Source organism: Acomys russatus, chromosome 19 (assembly GCF_903995435.1).
Source record: "Acomys russatus chromosome 19, mAcoRus1.1, whole genome shotgun sequence".
Classification (NCBI taxonomy): domain Eukaryota; kingdom Metazoa; phylum Chordata; class Mammalia; order Rodentia; family Muridae; genus Acomys; species Acomys russatus.
In genome coordinates this window covers 62,263,190-62,273,801 of record NC_067155.1, presented here as the reverse complement: position 1 = coordinate 62,273,801, position 10,612 = coordinate 62,263,190, and the positions used below count along the sequence as shown (strand labels likewise).

The window sequence follows — 10,612 nt, the reverse complement described above, 5'->3', positions numbered from 1 at the left end:
GCAGGCGCTCACAAGGAGGTACAGAGTCTCCTCTGCGCCTGTGCAGAAGTGAGTCGTGACTGACAGGGTTGGTTCTGAGTAGACTAGTTATAAGGCGAGTGCGATGGTGATGGATTTTGGCCGCTCGGTAAAGGAGTCGTTACTGTTTTTCAGACCAAAGGTATTTAGTGGGTGATCTCTGACATGTATTAAAGTTTCTATTTTGTGACGGTTTTTACAGCTCACTTTGTACGTGACAGTTGTGTACCTTTCTCTTATATCTGATAGCAAAGCCTACAATAAATATTCAAACAGTCCCGACTGGATCGAGGAACCACGCTCGGGTAGATAGATGCTTTTTAAACAGTGGTGTCGGGGAATCTTTTGTATTAAGAGCCAAAAAAGGGAGCTTACAAATTATGGTTCATAAGTTTTTATACTGTTTGTGTTTTAAACGTCAGCCCTGCCCTGCCCTGCCCTGGGGGTTCAACTTCTCTAGGAAGTTAATGTGAGCGAGCCCTGGCATTTTCTGTAGGAAGGAAAAGCCGCTGTGTACACTGTGTGATGTTCAGGGGCAAAATGACTTGGCGCCACGATCAGACTTGCCTTGGCCTCTGCGCCTTACGGTTACTGTTTTGGCAGCTCTCTCTACCTTCTTCTCTCCTCAAATCATGTGCCTGTGGCTTTGCACCTCTGCTCCCAGGGATAGGAACAGGCCTAGCAAACATTCCATGGTGCCTGGTACCGCTGGCAGCTATCCAGCTAGGGCCTGACCCGGCGTCCGTCAGGCTGGGTCTGACTCCAAAGCTCTGCTTCAGGTTCCATAGCCCGCACGAAGGGCAGAAGTCAGCATTTCTAGCTCAGCATCCAGTGAGCCACTCGCCTTGGGTTTGGTATAAGAGTGAGCTTAGGGCTCACAGTGAAAGTAAATAGGAATAGCCTTTTGTTCTTGGTAACCAAGTTCAGTGTTTTGGCAACTGGGGCCCACACCCCTGGCAGGTCCTGGCACAGCCTCCTGCCGCCTTCCCGTGAAGGGTGGGCTGTTTGGCCCCTGGAAGCTGTGGTCCCACTTAGGTGCAACCCTCCCTTACCTGCTGCTCACTGCTGGCACTCAGCCCTCCCCCAGAGTGTGTGCAGGCTGGGGGGCTCCACCCAAGTCACTGGTCATTCTAAGCATTGCTAGCCTTCCTGTCTCTGCACTATGAAACAATGCTGGGAGTTTAGAAGTGCCTGCCCACTGTTGTACAAGCATCTGCGGACACATGTAAAATAAACGTTCAACTGTGCTTCTACTCACATCCGCCTTCTGGTCTTTTTGGGACGCCTGGCTCAGCAGGACTGCTGACATACAACAACAGAGCAAGGCCGCACAGCCGACTTCCAAGTCATTTTTCAGCTTAAACCCTGAGAGGAAGCCGAGGGGCTTGTGAAAGAAAACAAAAGGAATCAGCTGCTGTTCCAGGAGACCCCAGCCCTCCTCGGGGAGGGGGGCCTGTGGGGGCCAGCCCAGTCCCTGGCGGAACGTGGGTGTCATTTACAGCTGAGTTCAAATTGTGCATCTCAACAAAATCCCCTTCAGAGGCACAGAGTCCGCCACCCCCCATAGTGACTTCTTGGTGTGCCTAAATTGGATCCTACTGGGGGCAGGGGGATGACTATGTCGGCTCCCAGGAAAAATTGAACGCAGTGCCACCTGGCACCCATGAAGCTGAGGTCTGGCTTTGCCATAGCACAGGTTCCAAGAGCTGCTAGCACTTTCCTTGAGCATGGGTAACTGGACCAAATCCCTGCTTGCTCAGTGCTTTCCTCAGCTGGAGCAGAAGTAGTGGCCGTGGAGGGCAGAGTTGTCTGCTGTCAGGTCTTCCTCCCTGCTGACACCTGGGGAGGGGGACACCTGTCTTAGAGCCTCAGCCCCGTGCCCTGGAGAAGCAGCCACCACCGGGAGCCCCTCTGCCTCCTAAGGGACCAGGCAGGTTAGAAAGTGGTACAGAGGGACCGTTGGCATCGTCAGCCTTGGGTAGGCATGGGGGAAGATAAACTGTGTGGCCACACAGTCCTGCCAGCATCTCACGTCACTGACCCTTCCTCACGTCAAAGTGACCCTTCCTTTCACTTGTCCCTAATGGGGAACTGCACTGTGAAAGATACTTGGGCTATTTATACATGCAAACTAGTGTGTGTGTGTGTGTGTGTGTGTGTGTGTGTGTGTGTGTGTGTGAGAGAGAGAGAGAGAGAGATATAAACTTAAGTGTATATGGAAAATGCATCTTATAGATTCCTTAGCACCGGAACACATCCTCAGCCTGTGAGGACTTTGTGACCAGCATGTGGGGAGCTCGGCAGTGGTTTCAGATCTGAGCCGCCTTAGGCCCAGGACCTTTTCATCTCAGCTGGGACCTGAGCACATGGCAGAGGCTTTTGTGAGGCAGCAAACAGCTGGGCTTTAACGCTTGAGAATGGCAGCTATTTCGTGTGAACCTCAGTTCATGACACCTGCCCCACCCTTCCCCCCAGCTCACTCACTACCGAGTCACTGTGTCAAGTATCACAGCACAAACCAAGGCTGAGGGGGAGCGAACTGGCTCTTGCCTCGGACGTGTTCACCCCATCATCTAGCACTTCCTCCCACGCAGCCACTCACCACCGTTAACTGTCCGTCTCTGTCCTTACAGACTTGGTCTTCTGCTCCAGTCTCAAAGACTATTGTGCCTTCTTTCCCAGGACCGACGTAGAACTGTAAACTTAGAATAGTGAGTTCCAAGTTACTGACACGCTTTCAGTCTGATGTAGCTGATAACTGAATTCCTGCTTCACTGATGGTTCCATCAGAAGGATGTCCTTACAGGTGGGCAGTGACAGGCTTCTGGAGTCACTGTCACATCAGTTCGGCCCTCTAACGGGTCATCTGATACATAAATAACGGCCTGCCAGGTCCCTGCTGAAGCCCACAGCCACCCAAGGAGTCCTCTGAGTTCCATCAAGGTAGATGCACTTTTAAGACGACACACTCGTTCTCTACCTATGAATTCACCATTAGAGTGTGAGAGCTGGGGGCAGAGAGCAGACCTCTGTCCAGGAGCAGCTGGCTGGAACAGGAGCAGTGCAAACACAGCGGCGAGTCTCACTGCCAGCCTCCTGCCTCAGGCATGCTGGGTGGCCCAAGCTCACTTGGCACAGCTAAGGGGCTGTTGGGGTGCCGCTGAGAGATGGAGGGGTCTCTATCTCGGTGCCAGTTCTTCCCCACCCCCACCCCCAAAGAATCCGGCCCTTCTGCTGGCCAGTCCACAGGCACCTGCAGCACTGCACCTGGCCTTTGAAGCGCCGTCCTCCCACAGCACGGGTGGACCTGCAACCTCTGGGCTGCTGCGTGAGCGCTAATGGGTCCCCTCTATGGAGCCTCCCAGTCCAGTAGGAGGGTTCCTTGCCCCCCACCCCCCTTTTACCCCCCTCCCATCCCCTACCCCCCGCTTTTGCTGGAGGAGGCAGGTGGGGCTCGGTGGGCAGCCTTGTAACAGTGAGTGAGCCCCTACCTTCCTTGAACAACTCGGACGGCATGCTCCTTCTTAGTCAGCATGGCGAGTTTGGTGGCCACCTCAAACACGTGCTCACACTGCAGGATGACATCCCCCTGTGGAGGGGTGGCAGTGGGTTCATTGAGTGCCTTAATATGGAGGCTCCTCAGCTCTCAGCCTAGGGAAGCAAGCTGCCGTGGCTGAGCTGAGCAGCAGAGGCCAGAAGCCCTAGTTACCTTTTGCTGTTTGTCGGCTGGTGAGACGTGAATGACCAGGATTCTGTCACTCAGGCTGCTGGTGGACACGCCTACGACAGATCCAGACTTCAGCATTAATAAAGAACGGGACTTGGGTTTGGACACCCAGCACCCACATAAAAGCGAGACCTAGCGCAAGCATCTGTGACCCCAGGGGGGTGGGGTGAGCGACCCGAAGAGAGTCATCTGCCCAGCGCTTACCTCTCAGCGCTGAATACTCTATCTTCTGCTTGATTTTGGAAAGCTCCACCACATACGCCGCTCTCAGGGTGAGGAGGAGTTGGCGCTGCCGGGCCTTGAAGCCTTTCCTGTCATACTTGATGACCGGGGCGCCATACTGCAAGGTGGCTAGTGTCACCAGGAGGGGAAGGCTACCTCACCAGGGGCTGCAGGGGACAGAGCCTCTCCCCTTGGAACCACGTGGCGCTGCCTCAGGCACTCGGCCTGACTCAGCTCTTATAGAAACACTCTTGTGCTGTTGCCCTGTGCCCTGGCTCTGGAAGATTGTGATTCGGAGGGAGCTCTGCCTTACTGCTGCCCCTCTCCCCCTCTCCCCCTCTCCCCCCGAGGAAACTGAGGCTGCAGCTCCAGCCTTCCAGGTCTGCACTGAGAGGAGAGCATGCATGGTCCCTAGGGTCTCATAGCCAGAGGGCAATCTCCATTCTCTCCTGCTGCTTTTCTCCAGAACCAAGCAGCAGAGAGCAGCCACCAGCACATGAGCAAGGACTCACTCACCACAGTCACCCCACAAGCCACATACGATTAGAAGCAGTGACCTGGCCGGGACCTCCTGGCCGCTGTGCTGAGCCACCCACCAACATCGGTACTGATGGGGTTGTCAGTCCACTACCCCTCACTAACTTGGTGTCTCATGGTAAAGGTCCTGGCTACATCTCTGTTTCACGGAAAAGCAAACTAAGATGGTTTAGGGGCTGACAGACAGAGTGTGGGAAGGGCTGTCACCCTCTGTTGGCAAACGCCACCTGGTAACCTTAATGTCCAGAGTGACCGTGAGGAGCCCCAAAGAACCATGCTGCACCCCTGTGTTTAAGCAGCAGAGACACAGAAAAACACAGCCCTGGCCTCAGACATGATAAGGAAGGGTCTTGGCGGAGGCCACACACAGCGGCGTTGTCGTACCTGGATTTTCTCAGTGCCGAGCAGTTGAAGCACTTTGGGATTTATGTCGCCTTCGCCTAGGGAAGGAACCAGAACAGCAGGGGTTGTCACCAGTCCTGTGAGGAAGGCCTGCTGTCTGCTGGGGCTGTGCTCCTCCCTGCTGAGGCCTCAGCTGAGGGCAGAATCTCCGGTCCTCCCACGCCTTCTGCCAGAAGATGCACTTACCCAGCCGGCTGCTGGCAAAGGCTTGGTTTAAGCTCTCCTCATAGCCTTCCTTCCTCCCCTTGAATATTTCACTCGTGACCACCTTCTGCTGCATCTGGGAACAACAGTTCAGAGCGTAGAGCCACGGTCCTGGGCTGTTTTTGGACAGCTTCATTACAAATGTCCTACGGCTTACCCTGGTGGAGAGTGGGCTGGTACCTCCTTGAGTCCCTTACCCACACCCGTTTCCTATGGTGGAGCTTTCGGGGAGCATCATCTCTCTTAAATCAGAGCTCTGCAACTCCGGCCCTGAGGCAGCTTGTGGCCCAGTGCTTGGGTTTGTAAATAAAGCTTTATTGGGACACAGCTATGGTGTTCATGTTTACATGTCTGTGACTGCTGCTTGCCATAGCAAGAAAGCAGTGGAGCAAAGGGAATACATCCCAGAAAGCCTCAAAGATGGACTCTGCAGCCTTTCAAAGAAAAGACCACAGGTAAGAGTCCTCAGCATGGGGCTACCCCATGCAGTTTGGGGGCCATCTGGATTCTGTTCCCGTGGTGACAACACAGGGATGCTGACTGCAGCAGCTGAAATTCCTCAGCACCTCTACATGCCATGAGAATAGTGTGAGCCTTGGCTTGTCAGTGGGTGGCCAGTTGATTGAGTGCTAGTAACGTGACTTGGCAAGCCTGGTCCCCACGACCATGGAGATGCCATGTGTCGTCCACCCTACCATGGCTTTCCTCTCAGCTGAGACTCCGCGGCAGTACTTCCGAACAAGGTTCCTCATGCACATCTTCCTGAGCAGAGTGGAGGCCTGTGTGGAGAACACATGTGTTCTCACGTGTTCTCATGTGTCTCACTCCCCGCCTTGGGTTGTGGTGACCCACATGGCAGCTTTAAGACAGGTCATAGCATCAGCATCTTACGCTCCAGGCAGCTGGCCTTCCGGTCCCCCTCTGCAGGCCAGCACTGCTGAACTAGATTTTGCTAACTTAAATATGAGGAGAGCCACTAAGGGGGCGTCTTACACAGTGGGGCTTCCGTGGAGCGCGGGAATCTTACAGGAGCTGCCACCAGGGAATAGCAGTACTCAAACCTGTGGGTTTCGGCCCCTTGGGTCGCATATCAGATATTTACATTATGACTTATAAGAGCAAAATTTTAGCTGTGAAGTAGCGACAAAATAACCTCATGGTTGGGGGCATCAGAGCACAGTCTGCGTTAAAGGGCCGCAGCGTTAGGAAGGTTGAGAACCACGGCTCTAGAACCGTCGTTGCGTAACCATGGCGGATACGTCATAGTGGACGTAACTGTAATCTCAGTGCTTGGGACGCTGAGGCAGGAGGAAGCGTACACATTAGGGCCAGCCTGGCCTATATATGAAGAACCTGTATTGTCTGAACAGGTGTCTGTCGCTTTCATACCCGCACTGAGGAATGCTGAGGCATTCCATTTCTTCTGAGACATGTTTGCAAATAAAGACTTTGAAAAGCAGCCCTGTCGGTGGCAACATCAGCATCCTGCTTTCCACTCACCGTTTCCAGGATGCCGGGGGGCCTCAGCCAGCTCTGGTCCAGCACACTCTTTGGCACGTGGTAGCGAAGATTCAAGATGTAGTTCTTCCTCACAAGCACCACAAACTCCTCATTGTCAGGACACAGGGGTTTGTTCCGGTTGATAAAGCCCTTGACAAACCTCCAGAGGAAAGTGACAAAGGTGGCCGCACAGCCACACAGGCCAGGAACCAACAGTGTGGCACCCCCAGCCTGCCCCAGCAGCGTGCTTTGCTCCACCCACGGCGCTTTCTGTTTTCATGAGCTGGTATCAGTTGCCAGTTAAAAAATGAGCATCGCCTAAAAGCCAGACTTTGGCTTTTCCTGAAGAGCGAGGCAGGCCACACTGGCTAGGCTCTTCTCCTTTGGGAAGAATGGTGACAACGGGCCTCCTGATCAGCTGCCATCCCCACCACACCTTGTCTGATCCCCATGTGACTAAGGGAGACCGTGACAGCCAGCTGAGCTGAGAGCTAACTGTTGGGATTCAGAGCAGACAGACCGCTGGGTTCCCAGTATGCTCTGAGGGCAGATCTTTCCTTACAAACCAAAAGCACAGCTGAAGAGATGGCTTGGTGCACTTGCTTAGTCAGAAGTTCAGGTCTTAGTGCCCTCTGCTGGAATGCGCCCACGTTCTCACACACCTGCTCACACGTACACAGACTCGCATTCCTCACCTCAGTCACAGGAACCCTGCCAAGTCTGTGACCCCAGCGCGCTGGTTCTGAGCCCTTACCTCCGAATGGTCTGCACCGCCCACTTCCTCCTCTTGATCTCCTTCCGAGCCAGGGCACCACGCCAATGGGCTTCTAGCTTGGTGGCTGAAAGAGTCCACCGCTGGCATTAGAAGGTGGCTCAGTCATGCAGAAATAAGGAAGGCTTTTCTTGAAGGATCTACCCACTCAGTATATGTCCGCCCATCCGAGGGCCCTGCTGGCCCTGTCCTTGGAGCCTGCATGCCCCAGGGTGACAGGATGCTGAGCAGTACAGGAGGGGCCGTCCTGAGGCCTTTGTGGGAACCACACTTGGGACATAGAGACTAGTTTGTTTTTACCCAGGGCTGACTTAGTTACCACATTCAAAGACGGAGATTGATTAAACAAACGGGCATAAAAAGTCAGGCTGCTTGTCTTATGCTTTAATAGTTTTCTTTCCTGTGTTCGTGCATGTGTGTATGTGCATGTGTGTGTGTTTCTTTGGGTTTTCTTGTTTTCTTTTTCTTTTTGTTTGTTTGTTTGTTTTGAGATCCCAGTGCTAGAGCATGGAGGAGAAGGCTCCCTGGGACTCGCCAGCCACTCTGGTCAAGTCAGCTCCACGCTCAAAAAATACAGTGAAGAAAGATGCCCAGCACTCACCTGCAGCTTCCACAAGCGCACACGCATGCACACCAACACACATGCATTATTTGCAAGTGGTTAAGGCAGTGTGCTATGATCTCAGGATGAGTCTGAGCGGCCCCAGACAAAGGTGTGAGGATGGGGTGCACAGAGAGGGCATGGGCTCGCCACGCTTCCGCCCAGTTCTTACCTGCTTGTCTCTTCCTCACGTATTCTCTCCTTCCTAGGCAGCCTTTGTATGTGGCTTGGATTCTTGAAACTTAAAATAAAATGAAAGGTTTGGTGAGTTGGCGTCTCTGTCTTTGATCATGATTTCTGGAAGCAGGACCGGCCTCTAGCGTGGGCCTTGAGAGCCTGCAGTGTAACCATTTTTGGGGAGCTAACAGTGTCGGAGAGACAGGAACAGCTGGTGCCATTAGGCCTGCCTCCCAGGCACCGTGTGGTTCTCTCTCCTTCCACAGGAAAGGAGTTAGAGTGAGGGCGCCCAGTTCATGAGCCATCCTCACGGCCCATCCACAGGGCGGAGGGACATCTACACATCTCAAGTGCAGGACACAGGCTCACATAGAGATGTCTGGTGGCCTCAAGGTGACATCAGCACTGAGCAGTGTGAACCCCAGAGCACCCCACAGCTCCAGCCTTCATCACCTCCCCAACCCGTATAGTGACTGAGGTCAAGTTCAGAGGACCCTGCACAGCCAGCAACAGCACGTCCTCCAGGAAGAGGTACTGACACGAATCCCACCCCGCACCCCGGAGCCTGGCTAAGCCAGTGCCTGCATCTTGGCCAGGTGGGTGGCCAGGGGCACGTGCTGCTGGAGGAATGGCTCAGTGGTAGAGAGCTTGCCTCGAGCGTGCAACCATCAGGCCTTGAAGCCAGACAGGCCCAACTCCAGGCAGCTCTGCTGCTGCCCAGCTGTGGTACTCGGCAGCTCATGGTGCCCCTGTGTGCCAGCTTCCCTGAATAACAGGAGCAGCAGTACCCGCTCACAGGCTCACTCTTTATCCCTGGCTCTGACGTGAGGCCTTCTGACACATCACACACAATGTTTTTTTGTTTGTTTGTTTTGGGTTTTGTTTTTAAAGATGTATTTATCGGCCGGGCAGTGGTGGCGCACGTCTTTAATCCCAGCACTCGGGAGGCAGAGGCAGGTGGATCGCTGTGAGTTCGAGGCCAGCCTGGTCTACAAAGTGAGTCCAGGACAGCCAAGATTACACAGAGAAACCCTGTCTCGAAAAACCAAAAAAAAAAAGATGTATTTCTTTATTGTGTATACAGTATTCTGCCTACATTTACACCTGCAGGCCAGAAGAGGGCACCAGATCTCATTATAGATGGTTGTGAGCCACCATGTGGTTGCTGGGAATTGAACTCAGGACCTCTGGAAGAGCAGTCAGTGCTCTTAACCTCTGAGCCGTCTCTCCAGCCCCACACACCCTGTTTAAGGTTTTTCTTGCCCCCTCCCTGGATAAATTTGTTCATCTCTCTTGAAATCAGGACAAAAGGCACGTCATACCTAATTGATGCTTACTAAATTCAAAGGCATCTTCAGTAGCAAAAAGGGTTCTGGGGAAGCGAATGAATATTTTGGTTCTAGAAGAGGAAAGAAACAATGATTGGTCAGTTGCCACCCGTGATGGTTGAGTGGTGTCCCGCCCCCAACCCACGGCCACCAGAACTTTAGAAGTGACCTTTGTGGGAGGTGGCTGTCTTTGCAGATGTGACTGAAGTAGGGACGGCGGAGGGGGAACAGTAGATTAGAGTACACCCTAAATCCAGTTCGATGTTGTAAGAGCTAGGGAGGGACACGGGAACCAAGCAGGCAAGAGTGATGCTACCGGCTAAGGATGGCCCGCCCCTGTCTTCATCCTGGACCCGGGGCTGTGAGACTGCGTTCCTGCTGCTCTGACTTGGTATGTAGCCCTGGGAAGCTAATCCAGAAGTTGCTTCAGACAGGGAAAGAAAGGGTGTCACCTGCACCAACCACACAGCCAGCACCTTGTGCTGGAGACGTCCCAGAGCAGCTACTGAAGGGACAGCAGCATGCCAGGCCCTGTGATGCTAATTCCAGGGTTAGGGAACGGGGACAGACTCGTGGATGGGTTAATGAAGCTGAAAGGGACCATCTGGGCCAGAGGCCACACAGGCCGGAACTGGCAGGTAGCTCACTGGTCAATATGAAGGCAGGGATCCCTAAAGCGGGAAGGCCCTGCTGTCTGTGAACTGGTCCTCTTGAGGCTTGTACAAGGTTCTTTACAGCCATGCTAACTCTGACCAAAATAACTAACAGTACAGACCCAAGGCATCCTGGGTAATCCGAGCAAGTGGCTGAAAGCATTCAACACATGGGGAAGCTCTCTGCTCTAGGATACTGTGGTACCCTACAGTGGTACCCAACACCATTTGGGATGCTGAGAATGAAGCAAGATGAAGTTAGCACTCTGGGAGATGCTGTGCTCACCTGAGCAGTGAGAGCAGCGTAGCCAGCACAGGCCCCACCCTGGCCCCTCTTCACGGTGTAGGCAGAGGCTCTGCCCAGCGGTAGAGCCAGGCTTAGAACACCCAGCTTCACCGCTGCTTCTCGCTGTAACCACCAGCTGCATTTAAACTTAGTGGGTAGAAGAATTGGTGTGCAAACCAACTCTC

At 53.7% G+C, this 10,612-nt stretch overlaps 1 protein-coding gene across 1 annotated transcript in view; it reads right to left on the bottom strand.

Annotated features, from left to right (window-relative positions):
- Positions 1-1,833: 1,833 nt before the first annotated feature.
- The window catches only part of Myo1h (myosin IH), a 42,975-nt gene continuing 34,196 nt past the window's right edge, over positions 1,834-10,612 (bottom strand). The window contains exons 20-31 of the mRNA XM_051161967.1: positions 9,483-9,559; positions 8,156-8,224; positions 7,365-7,449; positions 6,611-6,770; positions 5,806-5,889; positions 5,093-5,186; positions 4,889-4,944; positions 3,950-4,085; positions 3,728-3,798; positions 3,510-3,607; positions 2,621-2,720; positions 1,834-1,857 (exon numbers count right to left, since the gene is read on the bottom strand). Coding sequence (XP_051017924.1) covers positions 1,834-1,857; positions 2,621-2,720; positions 3,510-3,607; positions 3,728-3,798; positions 3,950-4,085; positions 4,889-4,944; positions 5,093-5,186; positions 5,806-5,889; positions 6,611-6,770; positions 7,365-7,449; positions 8,156-8,224; positions 9,483-9,559 — 1,054 coding nt within the window. The remainder of the gene's footprint in view (positions 1,858-2,620; positions 2,721-3,509; positions 3,608-3,727; positions 3,799-3,949; positions 4,086-4,888; positions 4,945-5,092; positions 5,187-5,805; positions 5,890-6,610; positions 6,771-7,364; positions 7,450-8,155; positions 8,225-9,482; positions 9,560-10,612) is intronic.